The sequence below is a fragment of the Heterodontus francisci genome, chromosome 34 (genome assembly GCF_036365525.1).
Source record: "Heterodontus francisci isolate sHetFra1 chromosome 34, sHetFra1.hap1, whole genome shotgun sequence".
Lineage (NCBI taxonomy): Eukaryota > Metazoa > Chordata > Chondrichthyes > Heterodontiformes > Heterodontidae > Heterodontus > Heterodontus francisci.
In genome coordinates, this window is record NC_090404.1 from 20,832,303 (window position 1) to 20,851,573 (window position 19,271).

The 19,271-nt window shown below is 46.0% G+C and overlaps 1 protein-coding gene across 5 annotated transcripts; it reads right to left on the minus strand.

Moving 5' to 3' along the window:
• Positions 1–1,714: 1,714 nt before the first annotated feature.
• On the minus strand, positions 1,715–15,963 carry LOC137349181 (zinc finger protein 271-like). 5 transcript variants are annotated; one of them, XM_068014591.1, is made up of 3 exons: positions 15,867–15,963; positions 10,620–10,684; positions 1,715–8,893 (listed from the first exon to the last, which is right to left on the minus strand). In XM_068014591.1, the coding sequence occupies exon 3, from the start codon at positions 8,770–8,772 to the stop codon at positions 7,735–7,737; it is 1,038 nt and encodes a 345-aa protein (XP_067870692.1). In that variant the 5' UTR covers positions 8,773–8,893; positions 10,620–10,684; positions 15,867–15,963; the 3' UTR covers positions 1,715–7,734. The 5 variants fall into 5 exon arrangements, with proteins under 5 accessions (XP_067870692.1, XP_067870694.1, XP_067870691.1 ...); XM_068014593.1 differs by lacking the exon at positions 15,867–15,963 and adding an exon at positions 15,411–15,779; XM_068014590.1 differs by lacking the exon at positions 10,620–10,684.
• Positions 15,964–19,271: the final 3,308 nt, after the last annotated feature.

The window sequence follows — 19,271 nt, forward strand, 5'->3', positions numbered from 1 at the left end:
ATCGGAACTCAGTGATGCCATTGATTCCCTAGCCAGCGAAAAAGCCCCTGGGAAGGACAGCATTACCCCTGAAATAATCAAGAGTGCCAAGCCTGCTATACTCTCAGCACTACATGAACTGCTATGCCTGTGCTGGGACGAGGGAGCAGTACCCCAGGACATGCGCGATGCCAATATCATCACCCTCTATAAAAACAAAGGTGACCGCGGTGACTGCAACAACTACCGTGGAATCTCACTGCTCAGCATAGTGGGGAAAGTCTTTGCTCGAGTCGCTCTGAACAGGCTCCAGAAGCTGGCCGAGCGCGTCTACCCTGAGGCACAGTGTGGCTTTCGTGCAGAGAGATCGACTATTGACATGCTGTTCTCCCTTCGTCAGATACAGGAGAAATGCCGTGAACAACAGATGCCCCTCTACATTGCTTTCATTGATCTCACCAAAGCCTTTGACCTCGTCAGCAGACGTGGTCTCTTCAGACTACTAGAAAAGATCGGATGTCCACCAAAGCTACTAAGTATCATCACCTCATTCCATGACAATATGAAAGGCACAATTCAACATGGTGGCTCCTCATCAGAGCCCTTTCCTATCCTGAGTGGTGTGAAACAGGGCTGTGTTCTCGCACCCACACTTTTTGGGATTTTCTTCTCCCTGCTGCTTTCACATGCGTTCAAATCCTCTGAAGAAGGAATTTTCCTCCACACAAGATCAGGGGGCAGGTTGTTCAACCTTGCCCGTCTAAGAGCGAAGTCCAAAGTACGGAAAGTCCTCATCAGAGAACTCCTCTTTGCTGACGATGCTGCTTTAACATCTCACACTGAAGAATGCCTGCAGAGTCTCATCGACAGGTTTGCGTCTGCCTGCAATGAATTTGGCCTAACCATCAGCCTCAAGAAAACGAACATCATGGGGCAGGATGTCAGAAATGCTCCATCCATCAATATTGGCGACCACGCTCTGGAAGTGGTTCAAGAGTTCACCTACCTAGGCTCAACTATCACCAGTAACCTGTCTCTAGATGCAGAAATCAACAAGCGCATGGGTAAGGCTTCCACTGCTATGTCCAGACTGGCCAAGAGAGTGTGGGAAAATGGCGCACTGACACGGAACACAAAAGTCCGAGTGTATCAGGCCTGTGTCCTCAGTACCTTGCTCTACGGCAGCGAGGCCTGGACAACGTATGCCAGCCAAGAGCGACGTCTCAATTCATTCCATCTTCGCTGCCTTCGGAGAATACTTGGCATCAGGTGGCAGGACTATATCTCCAACACAGAAGTCCTTGAAGCGGCCAACACCCCCAGCTTATACACACTACTGAGTCAGCGGCGCTTGAGATGGCTTGGCCATGTGAGCCGCATGGAAGATGGCAGGATCCCCAAAGACACATTGTACAGCGAGCTCGCCACTGGTATCAGACCCACCGGCCGTCCATGTCTCCGTTATAAAGACGTCTGCAAACGCGACATGAAATCGTGTGACATTGATCACAAGTCGTGGGAGTCAGTTGCCAACATTCGCCAGAGCTGGCGGGCAGCCATAAAGACAGGGCTAAATTGTGGCGAGTCGAAGAGACTTAGTAGTTGGCAGGAAAAAAGACAGAGGCGCAAGGGGAGAGCCAACTGTGCAACAGCCCCAACAAACAAATTTCTCTGCAGCACCTGTGGAAGAGCCTGTCACTCCAGAATTGGCCTTTATAGCCACTCCAGGCGCTGCTTCACAAACCACTGACCACCTCCAGGCGCGTATCCATTGTCTCTCGAGATAAGGAGGCCCAAAAGAATGGTAGATTTTATGATTTAAAATTAGACACATTATAAAGATTCTAAACTAAGATAATCCCTTTTGCAGTGCAGATCTCATTATAATCTTAATGAAAATGAATCAAAAATGTGGTTTTCCTCTTCAAAGTATGAAATGTACAAATTGTACCAGATCTTGCCAGTGACCGTGGAAAAGTAATGAGACTAGTGTTGTACCTCTAGGAAGTAAATCCTGCACTCCGGGTCCCACTACCTGGTGGGACGTCCTGCCCCATGTGCCCAAAGATCTGCGGGTCGAGAATCGGCCTGTTCAGTGACCTGAAGATCCATGGCAGAAACTTGGGACCTTGAGTAGACGTCATCCTCGAATCGAGGGACAGCCGATGACGACCTCTACAGTAACAAGTTTGAGGTGCTGTTGCATCATCCCCAAATCAGGCTCAAAAGTTTGGTAATGGCCCTGTGACAATGCAGCAGGTCCAATGGACAGCTGTATATCCCAATAGTGATGAACACTTCTGGCTCCTGTTCTACTGCATCAATTGGTACAGTGGCAGCTGCATTTAACAGCAAGGTGAGCTGAAAATCATAACTATTGTGTTGGCTTGGAGAAAGGCAGCATTCTGTATATACATATTCATACATGTACAGAGTATTGTGCCATCAGCCTCAGAAGCCCAGTGATCATTTATAGTGACTACAGTGAGCTGACAGGATAGTTGTACTGTAGCCGATGCACAGCACTTGTGGTGCAGGACAGCCTTTTCCAGATAATCTTAAGCAATGTCAAACCACACATTGAAGATGGCCAGAGTTATACGCCTTGCCTTGCATCACTATGGTGCAAAAGACAGCTCAAGGTTTACAGTGTGACTGGAGCAGTAAACAATGAGTGGAGATGAACAATGAATTGAAAAGAGCGCAAAGTGCAGAGAGAGACTTCATTGAAAAGAGAGCGGTGTGGGGGGAGAGGCTTCATTGAAAACAGTGCGGAGAGTGGGGATAGGCTACATTGAAGAGCACAGAGAGGCTTCAATGAAAAGAGCGCAGAGAGCAGGGAGAGGCTATCCTCTATCCTCCAGGCTGTCTTCTAGCCTCCAGCCTGTCTTGTATCCTCTTTCCTTTCCTCTATTGGGTCTGCTGTCGAGTGGAACGAGCTCATTCAAGAAAATCAAGTGTGACATCACAGGCAAGCAGGTAGGTGATTGGTTTGGGAAGAAGCTACCTGTTTGGTGAGTATCTGGTAAGTGATTAAGGTCTATTCTAATCCTAACATTTAAAATAGTAAAAGGAAGCTTAATAAAATATATTTTTTAAAATATTGAATAAAATAATTAGTCAATTGAAACACATTAAGGATGGCAGGACAGGTGATGTGTCATGGCTGCAGCATGTGGGAGCTCCTGGATGCCAATGTGATCCAGGGCAAACACATCTGCAGTAAGCGTTTACGGCTCAAAGAGCTTCGGCTTAGAGTCATTGAACTGGATGCCGAGCTGTAGACACATCACAGAAAGGGAAATTTACCTGGACATTTTGTACCAGGAGGCGGTCACACCCCTTTGGATAGGGTCGTCTGATTTGGTCAGTGGTCAGGGACAGGAGAGTGTGGCTGCAGCTGAGGCAGGTAAGGGGACCCAGAGGGCAGGAGCCTTAGCCTTTGCGATTGCCCAACATGTTTGAGGCTCTTTCAGCTTATTTGGATGAGAGTGGGGGCTGCAGGGTGGATGAGCAAGCTGACCATGGCACATGAAGCCATTCAAGTGGAGGGAGAAAAAGGGAATGTAGTAATAGTTGGGGACAGTCTAGTTAGGGGGTTTGACACGGTTCTCTGCAGCAAACAACGAGAGTCCAGATGGCTGTGTTGCCTGCCCTCTGCCAGGGTTCGGGACATCTGCTCAGGACTAGAGAGGAACTTAGTGGGAGGGGGAGGATCCAGTCGTCGTGGTCCATGTACGTACCAACAACATAAGCAGGGCAAGGAAAGAGGTTCTGCACAGTCAATATGAGGAACTAGGCACCAAATTAAGAAGCATAACCTCTAAGGTAATAATCTCCAGATTATTACCTGAGCCACGTGCAAATTGGCATAGGGCAAATAAAGTTAGAGAAATTAATGCAGGGTTCAAAGACTGGTGTGATAGAAGTGGGTTCTGGTTCATGAGGCACTGGCACTAGTACTGGGGAAAGTGGTGGCTATACCGTTGGGACGTTCTACACCGGAACTATGCTGGGGCGAGTGTTCTAGCATGCCGCATAATTAGGGGAGTAGAGAGGGTTTTACACTGAATAGTTGGGGCAAGGGATCAAATTCGGGAAGATATGGTAAATCAAGGAGTAGATACAAGGCAAAAAAGAAAGATATTAATTTGGGAAATGATAGACTGTGACAGGAAGGGACAGTGCGTAGAAATCTAAGAGTAAATCAACAGATAAGGCTAGAGGTTACAAAAATAATAAAAAAGGACAAAAGTAAAGGCTCAGTATCTGAATGCACGTAACATTCAAAACAAAACAGATGGACTGAGAGCACAAATAGAAATATGATCTGATAACCATAACAGAGACATAGCTGCAGGACGACATAGATTGGGACCTGAATATTGAAGGGTATATGGCATTTAGGAAGGACAGGAAGCTAGGAAACACTGGAGGGGTAGCTCTGTTAATTAATGATGGTATTAGCGCAATAGAGAGGGATGACCTCAGTTCAGGAGACCAGGATGCAGAAGCAGTTTGGGTATGGATGAGAAACCATAGAGGCAAGAAGTCACTTGTGGGAGTGGTGTACAGGCCACCTAACATTAACCACACTGTAGGACTGGGTATAACAAAAGAAACAATGGCAGCTTGTCAGAAAGGTACGGCAATAATTATGGGGGATTTTAACCTACATGTCGACGGAAAAATCAGATGGGCAGAGGTAGCCTAGATGAGAAATATATAGAATGTTTTCGGGATAATTTCTTGGAACAATACGTTCTGGAGCCAACCAGAGAGCAAGCTATTCTAGGCCTGGTATTGTGCAACAAGATAGGATTAATTAATGACTTCATAGTTAAGGTGCTCCTAGGTAGCAGCGATCATAATATGATTGAATTTTACATTCAGTTTGAAGGAGAGAAGAGTGGGTTCAAGACTAGTATTTTAAACTTAAATAAGGACAATTATGAAGGAAAGAAAGCAGAGCTAGCTAAAGTGAACTGGCAAATCAGGTTAAGGAATAGGTCAATAGAGATGCAGTGGCAGACATTTAAGGGAATATTTCAGAATACACAAAAGAGATACATTTCAACAAGAAAGAAAAATTCCAAATCCCGCCATCCGTGGTAAACAAACAGTTAAAGATAGTATCAAACTTAAAGAAAAAGCATATAATTGCGCAAAAATGGGAGGCAGGTCAGAAGATTAGACAGAATATTAAAAACAGCAAAGAATGACTAAAAGATTGATAAGGAAGGTAAAATTAGAGAGTGCAGAGAAAGCTAGCTAGAAATATAAAGACAAATAGTAAGAGTTTCTATAGATATTTAAAAAAGAGTTAACAAAGTGAGCCTTGGTCGTATAGAAAGTGAGTCTGGGAAATTAATAATTATGAGGATACATGCAACTTCCCAAAATTAGCTGCAAGTCAGGAAATTGAAGGGAGGGAGATACTCAAAAAAATTTGCATCACCAGGGAAGTGGTACTGAACAAATTGTTGGAGCTGTGGGCTGACAAGTCCCCAGGTCCTGACGGACTTCATCCTGGGGTCTCAAAGGAATTGGTTAGTGAGATAGTTGATGCATTAGTTTTAATTCTCCAACATTCCCTAGATTCGGGACGATTCTATTAGATTGGAAAATAGCGAATGTAACTCCTTTATTCAAAAATGGAGGGAGACAGAAAGCAGGAATCTACAGGCCAGTTATCTTAATGCCTGTCTTAGGGAAAACGTTAGAAGCTATTATTAAAGACGGTATTGCAGGGCATTTAGAAAAAGTCAAGATAATCAGGCAGAGTCAACATGGTTTTGCGAAAGGGAAATCATGTTTAACCAATTTTTTGGAGTTCTTTGAGGGAGTTACATGTGCTGTGGCTGTAGGGGAACTGGTGGATGTATTGTACTTAGATTTCCAGAAGACATTTGATAAGGTCCCACATCAAATGTTATTGCAGAAAATAAAAGCTCATGATGTAGGGGATAACATATTGGCATGGATAGAAGGTTGGTTAGCTAACAGGAAACAGAGAGTCGGCATAAATGGGTCATTTTCTGGTTGGCAAGATGCAACAAGTGGTGTGTCACAGGGATCTGTGCTGGGGCCTCAACGTTTTACAATTTATATAAACAACTTAGATGAAGGCACTGAAGGTATGGTTGCTAAATTTGCCGATGACAAAGATAGGTAGGAAAGAAAGGTCGTAAAGAGGACATTAGGCTACAAAGGGCTATAGATCTGTTAAGTGAGTGGGCAAGGACCTGGCAAGTGGAGTACAATGTGGGAAAATGCGAAATTGTCCATTTTGGCAGGAAGAATAAAAAAGCACAGTCTCTAAATGGCGAGAGATTGCAGAGCTCTGAGATGCAGAGGGATCTGGATGTACTTGTGCATGAATCGCAAAAGGTTAGTATGCAGGTTCAGCAAGTAATTAGGAAAGCTAATAGAATGTTATTGTTTATAGTGAAGGGAATTGAATACAAAAGTAGGGAGTTTATGCTTCAGATATACAGGACATTGGTGAGACATCTGGAATACAGTGGACAGTACTGGTCTCCTTATTTAAGGAAGGATGTAAATGCGTTGGAAGTATTTCAAAGAAGGTTTACTAGACGGATACCTGGAATGGGCGGGCTATATTATGAAGAAAGATTGGACAGGCTAGGTTTGTATCCGCAGGAATTTAGAAGAGTAAGAGGTGACTTGATTAAAACATATAAGATCTTGAGGGGTCCTGACACGGTGGATATGGAAAGGATGTTTCCCCTTGAGGGAGAATCCAGAACCAGGGATCGCTGTTTAAAAATAAGGGGTCGCCCATTTAAGACAGGGATGAGGAGAAATGTTTTCTCTGAGGGTCGTGAGTCTTTGGAATTCTCTTCCTCAAAAGGCAGTGGAAGCAGAGTCTTTGAATATTTTTAAGGCAGAGGTAGATAGATTCTTGATCAGCAAGTGGGTAAAATGTTATCGGGGGTAGGTGGAAATGTGGAGTAATCAGTTCAGACATGAACTTATTGAATGGTGGAGCAGGCTCGAGGGGCGAGTTGGCCTACTCCTGCTCCTAATTCGTATGTCCGTATGAATGGAATTCAGCCATACACCTGAGCAAACCAATAAGTGGAAATTCCAGATCACTTCAGTTGCTGCAAAGTACAGGATATATTCAGTTTATACAGTTCATGCTCACTGCAGGATATTCACATACAGTAATCAGTTTGTGCAGGGTTTTCAGAAATTACTTCAGACACACACTGCTGTGTAAATGGAAGCAAGTTTCAAATTCCTATTGACAGACCAATGTTTTTGCTGCAGACCAGTGACTTGCCAGCTACTGATCCTGCACCATTAATTTTAAACCATGTCAAATGAGCTGTGTCAGTTCTCAGGTGGTCTTTGCTAAGATATCCCATGAAGGCAAAAACAAACATTGGGAATTGGTCTGTGTTTACACACACCTCCTTTTTGGCCATTTACAGAAGACTGACACACTGATGTTGTGAAGGAGTATGCAGTTCCACCCACTCGCTTTCCTGGTTGAAGTTCTTTTCCACCAAGGTGGAAGACTATAAAAAACAAAGACGACTTAAAAACAGGTAAAAAGACCTCTGGGCAGCTTTGTGCTCGTCAGGCATTAAAAACAAGGGAACTGTTAGTTTCTTTTTTTTTGAAGCAGGTCTTTTGGTTAACGTCAGAAGGGGAGAAGCCAATGGCGGATTTCTGAAACCCCAATGTCAGAAATCTGCTATTTGGCGCAAATATCTCATCCCTGAGTTACTGGTGAACTTGCTGGTGTTTCAGCAGGTTGGATGACCGAGTGTATCCCTTCCCACACACAGAGCAGGTGAATGGCCTCTCCCCAGTGTGAACTCGCTGGTGTTTCAGCAGGTCAGATGAAGTAGTGAATCCCTTCCTACACAAAGAGCAGGTGAATGGCCTCTCTCCAGTGTGAACGCGCTGGTGTTTCAGCAGGTCAGATGAAGTAATGAATCCCTTCCCACACTCTGAGCAGATGAACGGCCTCTCCCCAGTGTGAAGTCGCTGGTGTTTCAGCAGGTCAGATGAAGTAGTGCAACCCTTACCACACTCTGAGCAGATGAACGGCCTCTCGCCAGTGTGAACTTGCTGGTGTGTCAGCAGGTGGGATGACTGAGTGAATCCCATCCCACATTCTGAGCAGGTGAAGGGCCTCTCCCCAGTGTGAAGTCGCTGGTGTTTCAGCAGGTCAGATGAAGTAATGCATCCCTTCCCACACTCTGAGCAGATGAACGGCCTCTCGCCAGTGTGAATTCGCCGGTGTGTCAACAGGTGGGATAACTGAGTGAATCTCTTCCCGCACTCTGAGCAGGTGAACGGCTTCTCCCCAGTGTGAATTCGCTTGTGTCTCAGCAGGTGGGATAACTGAGTGAATCTCTTCCCACACTCTGAGCAGGTGAACGGCTTCTCCCCCGTGTGAATTCGTTGGTGTACAGTGAGTTCAGATGATCGCTTGAACGCAGTCTCGCAGTGAGAACACCTGAAAGGTCTTTCGTCAGTGTGAACACGTCGATGGGACATCAGTTCAGTCCAAGATTTATAGCAATTCCCACAGTCGGAGCAGGTGAACGGCCTCTCCCCAGACTGACTGCATGGATGAGGTTCCAGCTCAAATGGATAATTCAATCCCTTTCCACAGTCCCCAGATTTACATAGTTTCTTCCCAGCATGACTGCGCTTATGTTTCGACAGGCCAGATGATCGGCTGAAACCGCGTCCACACACCGAACACGTGTACAGTTTCTCCCCACTGTGATCGCTGCTTTTTTCTTCCATGTTCAAAATCCGGTGATATTCCGGTTACTATAAATTGGGCGACTCCTTCAGATCCTGATCTGACATTTGCTTTGCATTTCACGGCTGCAATTCCTCCCCTTTGAAAACCCTGTGAAATTGGCTTAAAATAGAAAACAAAAGTGTGAGAATCCACAAAAACACAAAGGCAGGTTGTGAAATGGACCTGAATGAATCTGGTAATTTATGGGGCCGGCACTAGGAAAAAGTGACCATGAAAGCTGCAGGATTGACGTACAACCCCAACTGGCTCATTAATGTCCTTCAGGGAAGGGAACCCGACACCCAGTCTGGACCTACACAAGATTCTGCCCTCGATGCAGACAGAGAGAGGGCAATGTGGGAGGGGCAGGGAGAGGAGAGGTATTTTATATATGAACAACTCGACCAGAACTTTGACAGAACCTCCCAAACCATCAACTTCCATCATCTAGAAGGACCAGGTTAGCAGGTGTATGCAAACACCGTCACCTCCAAGTTGCCCTCCAAGTCACACCCCATCCTGACTTGTCTGACATCCAGTACTGGATGAACAGAAATGTCCTCCAATTAAATATTGGGAAGTCTGAAGCCATTGTCTTCAGTTCCTGCTACAAACTCCACTCCCTAGCCACCAACTCAATCCCTCTCTCTGGAAGCTGTCTGAGGCTAAATCAGACCATTCATAACCTTGGTGTCAGATTTGACCCCAAGATGAGCTTCCGACTGCATATTGGTGCCATCACTCAGACCGCCTATTTCCACCTCAGTAACATTGCCAGACTTTGCCACTGCCTGAACTCATCTGCCTCTGAAACTTACATCCAGGTATTTGTTACCTCTCAACGTGACTATTCTAACACACTCCTGGCCGGCCTCCCACATTCTACCCTCTGTAAACTTGAGATCATCCAAAACTCTGCTGCCTGTGTCCTTAAACCAAGTCCTGTTCACCCATCACCACTGTGCTCACTGGCCTACACAGACTCCCAGTTAAACAGCATCTCAATTTTAAAATCCTCATCCTTGTTTTCAAATCCCTCCATTCCCTCACCCCTCACTATCTCTATAATCTCCTCCAGTCCTACAACCCTCCGAGAGATCAGGGATCATCTAATTCTGACATCTTGAGCATCCCTGATTTTCATTGCTCCACCACTGGTGGCCGTGCCTTCAGCTGCCAAGGCCATAACCTTTGGAAATCCCTCCCTAATCCTCTCCGCCTCTCTACCTCACCTTCCCTGATTCAGACACTGATTAAAACCCACCTCTCTGATGAAGCTTCTGATTATCTGCCCGAATATCTCCTTATGTCAGTGTCAAATGTTACTTTATAAACACTCCTGTGAAACACTTTGGAACATTTTACGACATTAAAGGCGCTACATAAATACAAGTTGTTGTTAACCTGGACATATATTACCGTTCCTTCATCATCACTGGGTGAAAATCTTGTAACTCCTTCCTGAATACCACTGGGCCCACCATCACCTTCTCAACGGGCAACTGGGGAACAATATATGCTGGTCTGACTAGTGATACCCATATCCCAGAAATGAAGGGGGAAAAAATCGATATGTGAAAGAGATTAAAAGCCTCTGCAGAAATACTTGTTACTAAAATAATACTCTTTTACATTGATTGGTTGGTGTCTGTTTAGCAATCTCACCTCCCCTGGAATCTACCTCCCTTGACAGCCTCAGATTGGAAATTGTTGGGCCTGGCTGGGCTCAAACGTACTTGGGGTTAAACCCAGCAGCTTCTCCTCCATCTCCACTCCAGCTCAAACTGATGCAACAAAAAAGACCTAAACAGGAGGTCAGGGACTGACTTCCACATCCAACACCCACCCTGATATCAACCAGCTCTGAATTGGTCCGTCGGTTGTTTCTTGACTCAGTTCTGTGAGCAACGCCTGCAATGAAACAAAAGCAAAATACTGCGGATGCTGGAAATCTCAAATAAAAGGAGAAAATGCTGGAAATACTCAGCAGGTCAGGCAGCATCTGTGGAGAGAATAAGAGAGTAAACATTTCAGGTGCATCGAGCCTCTAGAGCCTGTGCCTGGAATTTGGACTGGGAGAAATAGGAAGAATGAGGAGACACAATATAGTCCAACACTCACAGCAACCGACAATCCACCGACATTACCGGGATAGGGAGACAGAGTTTAGAAACACTCAGCAACACGACTCCAGTAAAACATCCCAGGAGGAAAAGGGGGAGCAGTGTGTGTACCTGCCCTGATATCCCCCTCCCCAGGCCTGTCAGTCAAACCCCCCACTCCTCCCAGTCCACAGCTCAGCCTTGCAGCTTCCTGCACCTTGAGCCAGCCCTGCCCAGGTGTGGCCCAGTCCAAGGGGAGTCTTTGTGGAACCAGGGAGTGGGGACCTCAGTCATACAGTACAGAAAAAGGCCCTTCGGCCCATCGTATCTGTGCCAGCCATCAAGCACCTATCTATTCTAATCCCATTTACTAGCACTTGCCCCATAGCCTTGCCTGCTACGGCATTTCAAGTGCTCATCTAAAACACTTCTTAAATGTTGTGAGGGTTCCTGTCTCTACCACCCCTTCAGGCAGTGTGTTCCAGATTTCACCCTCAGGGTGAAAATTTTTTTCCTCAAATCCCCTCTAAACGTCCTGCCCCTTACCTGAAATCTATGCCCCCTGGTTATTGACCCCTCCACTAAGGCAAAAAGCTTCTTCCTATCTGTCCTATCAATGCCCCTCATAATTTTGTATACCTCAATCACGTCCCCCCTCAGCCTTCTCTGCTGTAAGGAAAGCAACCCTACCCTATCCAGTCTCCCTACATAGCTGAAATTCTCCAGACCAGGCAACATCCTGGTGAATCTCCTCTGCGCTTTCTCCAGTGCAGTCACATCATTCCTATAGTGTGGCGACCAAAACTGTACACAGTACTCCAGCTGTGGCCTAACTAGCATTCTACACAACTCCATCATAACCTCCCTGCTCTTATATTCTACGCCTCGGCTAATAAAGGCAAGTATCCCATCTGCCTTCCTCAAAACCTTATCTACCTGCGCTGCTGCCTTCAGTGATCTATGGACAAGTACACCAAGGTCCCTCTGACCCTCTGTACTTCCAAGGGTCCTCCCATCCATTGTATATTCCCTTGTCTTGTTAGTCCTACCAAAATGCATCACCTCACACTTCTCAGGAATAAAGTCCATTTGCCACTGCTCCGCCCATCTTACCAGCCCATCTGTACAATCCTATAATCTAAGGCTTTCCTCCTCACTATTTACGACACCATCAATTTTCGTGTCATCTGCGAACTTACTGATCATACCTCCTATATTCATGTCTAAATCACTAATGTACACAACAAACAAGGGTCCAAGCACAAATTCCTGCAGTACACCACTGGTCACAGGCTTCCAACAGCAAAAACAACCCTCAACCATCACCCTCTGCCTCCTGCCACTAAGCCAATTTTGGATCCAAATTGCCCTGGATCCCAATGGGCTCTTACCTTCTTAATCAATCTCCCATGCAGGCCCTTATCAAAAGCCTTACTGAAGTCCATTTAGACTACATCAATTGCTTTACCCTCATCGACACATCTCGTCACCTCCTCGAAAAATTCAATCAAGTTTGTTAGACACGATCTCCACCTGACAAAACCATGCCTCTCCAAGTGGAGATTAATCCTGTCCCTCAGAATTTTTTCCAATAGTATCCCTACCACTGATGTTAGACTCACAGGCCTGGTATTACCTGGTTTATCCCCACTACCCTTCTTGAATAATGGTACCACATTCACTGTCCTCCAGTCCACTGGTACCTTTCTTGTGGCCAGAGGATTTGAAAATTTGTGTCAGAGCCCATGCGATATCCTCCCTTGCCTCACATAACAGCCTGGGATGCATCTCATCTGGGCCTGGGGATTTATCCACTTTTAAGCCCGCTAAAACAGCTAATACTTCCTTTCAATGCTAATTTGTTCAAGTACATCACAATCCCCCTCCCTGATCTCTACACCTACATCGTCCTTCTCCATAGTGAATACAGATGAAAAGTAATCATTTATAACCTCACCTATGTCCTCTGGCTCCACACACACATTGCCACTTTGGTCCCTAATGGGCCCTACTCTTTCCCTGGTTATCCTCTTGCCCTTAACATACTTATAAAACTCCTTGGGATTTTGCTTTATCTTGCCCACCAGCGTTTTTTCATATCCCCTCTTCACTCTCCTAATTACTTTTTTTTTTTTTAAGTACCCCTCCCCCCCCTACACTTTCTATACTCCTCTCGGGCCTCCACTGTTTTCAACGCTCTGAATCTAAAACAAGCCTCCTATTTTTCCCTTATCCAATCCTCTATATCCCTTGACATCCAGGGTTCCCTGGACGTATTGGTCCTACCCTTCACCTTTACAGGAACATGTTGGCCCTGAACTCTCACTATTTCCTTTCTGACTGACTCCAACTGGTCTGATGTAGACTTTCCGACAAGTAGCTGCTCCCAGTCCACTTTGGCCAGATCCCGTTTTATCATATTGAAATCGGCCTTCCCCCAATTTAGTACCTTTTCTCCGGTCCCTTTGTCCTTTTCCATCAGGACCTTAAATCTGAGAGTTATGGCCACTATTCCCGAAATGGTCCCCCACTGACACCTCTACCACTTGTCAGGCTTCATTCCCTAAGATTAGGTCCAGTACCGCTCTTTCTCTTGTAGGACTTTCTACGTGCTGGCTCAAAAAGCTCTCCTGAATGCATTTTAAGAATTCCGCCATCTTTTAGCCTTTTGCACTAAAGACAACTACTGTGCAACAGCCCCAACAAACAAATTTCTCTGCAGCACCTGTGGAAGAGCCTGTCACTCCAGAATTGGCCTTTATAGCCACTCCAGGCGCTGCTTCACAAACCACTGACCACCTCCAGGCGCGTATCCATTGTCTCTCGAGATAAGGAGGCCCAAAAGAAAAGAACTATCCCAGTTGATATTGGGGAAAGTTGAAATCCCCTACCATTATTACCCTATTATTTTTACACCTCTCTGAGATTTGCCTACATATCTGCTCCTGTATCTCTCCCTGACTGCCTGTAATAGTCTCCCAACCAAGTGATTGCCCCCTTCTTATTTTTAAGTTCTACCCATACCATATGGCCTCATTTGAGGAACCTTCCAAGACATTATGCCTCCTTACTGCAGTAATTGACTCCTTGATCAACAGTGCAATACCACCTCCTCTTTTACACCCTCCCCTGTCATGCCTGAGGATTCTATGCCCTGGAATATTGAGCTATCAGTCCTGCCCTTCCCTCAACCATGGCTCTGTGATAGCAATATCATAATCCCATTTGTTAATAAACACCCTCAATTCATCTGCCTTACTAGGAATGCTCCTTGCATTAAAATAGATGCAATCCAGCCTTGCATTATTCGCTTGTGCCTTAACAGGTCTATACTTGCTCTGTCTTCCAGACTGACTTCGTTTCTCTTCTATATTTGACTGTGCATCATCTCTACTGTACCTCCACTCTGTATCCCATCCTCCTGCCAAGTTAGTTTAAACCCCCCCCTCCCCCTTCCCCGCAACAGCACTAGCAAACCTCCCAGCAAGGACGTAAGTCCCGTTCCGGTTCAGGTGCAACCCGTCCAACTTGTACAGGTTCCACCTTCGCCAGAAATAGACCCAGTGATCCAGGAAACTAAAGCCCTTCCTCCTGCACCATCTCTTCAGCCATGCATTCATCTGCTCTATCCTCCTACTCCAATACATCGCACAGGGAGTAATCCAGAGATTACAACCTTTAAAGGTACTGCTTATAAACTATATATCTGCCTAAATTCCTGTTGCCCGACCTCATCCCTCTTTCCACCTATGTCATTGGCACAAATGTGTACCACGACTTTTGACTGTTCACCCTCCCCCTTCAGAATGTCCTTCAGCCGCTCCATGACATCCTTGACCCTAGTACCAAGGAGGCAACATAACATCCTGGAGTCACAGAAATGCCTATCTGTACCCCTTACAGTAGAATCCCCTATCACTATAGATCTCCTACTCTTTTTCCTCCCCTCCTGTGCAGCTGAGCCACCCATGGTGCCACAGACTTGGCTCTTGCTGCATTCCCCTGAGAAGCTATGTTCCCCAACAGTGTCCAAAGTGGAAAGTCTGTTCAGTCGGGACACAGACCCAGAGACTCCTGTACTACCTGCATATTTATTTATTTATTTATTTAGAGATACAGCACTGAAACAGGCCCTTTGGCCCACCGAGTCTGTGCCGACCATCAACCACCCATTTATACTAATCCGACATTAATCCCATATTCCTACCACATCCCCACCTTCCCCTACCACCTACTTATCCACCTACCTATACTAGGGGCAATTTATAATGGCCAATTTACCTATCAAAATGCAAGTCTTCGGCTGTGGGAGGAAACCAGAGCACCCGGCGAAAACCCACGCAGTCACAGGGAGAACTTGCAAACTCTGCACAGGCAGTACCCAGAATTGAACCCGGGTCGCTGGAGCTGTGAGGCTGCGGTGCTAACCTCTGCGCCACTGTGCTCAATTAATAGTTCTTCTGTTCTTCCTGGCAGTCACCCATTCCCTTTCTGCCTGAGCAGTCTTTACCTGCGGTGTGACCACCGCCCTGTACCTGCTCTCCACGATGATCTCAGCCTCACAGATTGCTCCACACCGTCTCCAGCTGCCGCTCCCAATCCAAAGGCGGATTTCCAGTGGATGCAGCTGGAGACACATCCGGCACACCTCTTCGCCCTGGGGGCAGGGAGAGAGCAACCGTTTGGGACAGAGTCATCTCCTGCCCTGTGCTGTGTCCCAAATGGTTCCTCCCTCCCTCCCCCCCAGGCCCCTTTATAACTGAGCTCAGTTTCCTTTAAAGTTTTCTCCTTTGATGTTACACTTTATTAATCTTTAATTCCTCCAAAAGAGCTGGAAATCTGGCGGCCGTTAACCCCGGGGCCTGTCACCGGGAGAAGCCCCGCAGCTGCCGCCCCGCTCGGTGCAAACACGCGAGACCGGGAGGTCCCTATTGGCGGTGATGCGGCCTACACCGGGTGTTTCTGAAGCCTCCCCGCCCACCGCCACTTACCAACAGCAGATGCAAATCACAAGCATCTCTCCACCGTCAACGCTCACTCCAAACATTGTTCTGCAATCCGCCTCCACACTCGGCACCGAACCAGGTCCTGGTGATTGACGGCGGCTCCAGACCAATCGCAAGAGGGGCAGGGACGGAGGACCGAGGCTTCCCCCGCCCCCTCCTTGCCGCAAGCCCCGCCCATCACCCGCTCCGATTCGTTGGAGGATCCACATCCCGCCCCCGCCCCTCTCCTCCTATTGGCCCGTGGCTGATGTCAATCAACCGGGCGGGCGATATGCGGTGAGCATGCGCAGCCTGTGGGCTCTGAGGCAGAGAGCGCAATTCCAGCAGGGGAGAGGGGAGTTGGTTAACAGAATCTGGGTGGTGCCGTGGTTCGTGCTGCAGCTGCAACGATGTGGGTTCAGTTCTGGGTACTGCCTGTGCAGAGTTTGCAAGTTTTCTCTGTGACCTGCGTGGGTTTTCTCCCACATACCAAAGACTTGCAGGTTGATAGGTACATTGGTGATTGTACATTGCTGCTAGTGTAGGTAGGTGGTAGGAGAATTGAGGGACGGTGGGGATGTGAGAGGGAAATGGGACTAATGTAGGATTAGTATAAATGGGCGGTTGATGGTCCGCACAGACTCAGCGGGCTGAAGGACCTGTTTCAGTGCTGTATGTCTCTATGACTCTAATCACTGAATTGTTACAGTGGAGAAGGAGGCCATTTGGCCCATCATGTCTGCAGCAGCTCTCCAAAAAAGCAATTTACTCCGTTCCATTCCCTCGCTGTATCCCTGCAAATTCTTCCTTTTCAGATAACTGTCGAATTCCATTTTGAATGCTTCAATTGAACCTGCCTCCCCACACTCTCAGGCAGTGTATTCCAGATCTTAACCACTGGCTTCATAAAAAAGTTTTTCCTTATGTCACTTTTGCTTCTGTTCCCAAATCCTTTAAATCTGTGCCCTCTCATTCTTGATTCTTTCACAAGTGGAAATAGTTTCTCCCTATCTACTTTGTCTAGAACCCTCTTGATTTTGAATACCTCTATCAAATCACCTCTCAGCCTTCGCATCAAGGAAAACAGTCCTAACTTCAATGTATCTTCATAAATGAAATTCCTCATCCTTGGAACAATTTTTGTGATTTCTTTCTGTACTCTCTCCTATGCCCTCATTTCTTTCTGAAAGTGTGACTCCCAGAATTGGATGTAATACTCCAGCTGAGGCTGAACTAGTGTCATATACAAGTTTGACATAACGTCCTTGCTCTTGTATTCTATGCCTTGATTAATAAAGCCCTGGATATTGTATGCTTTATTAACTGCTCTCAACCTATCCTGCCGCATTCAATGACTTATGCACATATACACCGAGGTCCCTCTGCTCCTGCACCCCCTTTTGAATTGTACCCTTTATTCGACATTGTCTCTCCATGTTCTTACCAAAATGAATCAATTCGCACCCCTCTGCGTTGAGCTTCATCTGTGACCTGTCTGCCCTTTCCACCAACTTGTCTATGTCCTTTTGGAGTTCTACACTATCCTCACAGTTCAATGTTTTCAAGTGTCGTATCTGCAAACTTTGAGATTGTGCCCTGTACACCAAGGTCTAGGTCATTTTCTATATCAGGAAAAGCAAGGGTCCCAACACTGACTCTTGGGGAACTCCACTACAAACCTTCCTCCAGCCTGGAAAAACATCTATTAACCATTTCTCTTTGTTTTCTGTCACTCAGCCAATTCTGTATCCATGTTGCCACTGTCCCTTTTATTCCATGAGCTGTAAGTTTGTTCACAACTCTATTGTGTGGCACTGTATCAAACCCCTTTTGAAAGTCCATGTACACCACATCAACAGCATTGCCCTCATCAACCCTCTCTGTTACATTCTCAAACTCCAGCAAATTAGTTGAAAATGATTTCCCTTAAGAAATTCATGCTGGCTTTCCTTAATTAACCAGTATTTGTCTGTGACTATTAATTTTGTCCCAAATTATTCTTTCTAGAAGTTTCCCCACCACTGAAGTTAAACTGACTGGCCTGTTGTTGCTGGGCTTATCTTTACACCCTTTTTTTTGAAACATTCTCCAGTCCTCTAGTACCACCCCCGAGTCTAAGGGAAACTGAAAAAGTGCCTCTGTAATTTCCATCCTCACTTCCCTGAGTATCTTTGGATGCATCTCATCTGGTCCTGGTGCTTTATCCACTTTAAGTACAGACAGCCTATCTAAAACTTCCTCTATCAATTTTAAACCCTTCTCGTGTCTGAATTACCTCCTCATTCACCATTGCCTGGGTTGCATCTTCTTGTAAAGACAGATGCAAAGTTTTCATTTAATACCTCAGCTATGCCCTCTGCCTCTATGTGTAAATCCACTTCCTTTTGCCACCCTTTTACTGTTTACATATCTATCAAAAACATTGCAATTTCCTTTAATGCTAGCTGCCGGTCTCTTGTCATGCTCTCTCTTTGCTTCTCTTATTTGCTTTTTTACTTCCCCTCTGGGCATTATATTCAGCTTGGTTCCCAATTGCATTTTCTACCTGGCATCTGTCATTAGCACACTTTTTCTTCTTCATCTTGATCTCTTTTGTCACCCAGGGAGCTCTGGATTTATTTGCCCTGCCTTTCCCCTTCAAGGTAACATGTTGACTGTGCCCAAGCTATCTCTGCTTTGGTAGCCCATTTGTTCAGCTACCAGTTTTCCTACCAACTTTTGAATCCAATTTATTCGCCCAGTTCCATTCTTGCACCATTGAGAAGTTGGCTTTCCCCCAGTTAATTATTCTTTTTCTGGATTGTTCTTTGTCCTTTTCCAGTCAGCCTCAATCCTTTGATACAATGATCACTCTCCCCTTCATGCTGTCTTACTGATACTTGATCCACTTGGCCCACCTCATTCCCAAGAACCAGGTCTAACAGTGCCTCCTTTATCATTGGACTAGCAACATACTGCTGTAGAAAATTTTCCTCAACACATACTAGGAATTCTTGTCCCTCAATGCCGTTTACACTACTACTATCCCAATCCATGTTTGGATAATTAAAGTCCCCCATTATAACTACCCTATACTTTTTGCACCTCTCTGTAATTTCCTTGCAAATTTGTTCCTCCATGTCCTTCCCTCTAGCTGGTGGCCTATAGAAAACACCGAGCAATGTAGCTGCAACTTTTTATTCCTTAGCTCCAGCAAATTGATTGTGTCCTCGACCCCTCTGGGACATCCTTTCTCTCCAACACTGCAATGCTCTCCTCAATCAATACTGCCACCCTTCTGCCTCTTATTCCTTTCCTTATCTTTTCTGAACACCTTGTATCCAGAAATATTTAACACTCAGTCCTGCCCTTCTTTGAGCCAGGTCCCTGTTATAGCCACAACATCATAATTCCAGATGGCAATCTGTGCCT

What these genes read in the sequence shown, in the direction of transcription:
- LOC137349181 (XM_068014590.1), bottom strand. Translation starts at nt 8,772, where the DNA reads ATGGAAGAAAAAAGCAGCGATCACAGTGGGGAGAAACTGTACACGTGT.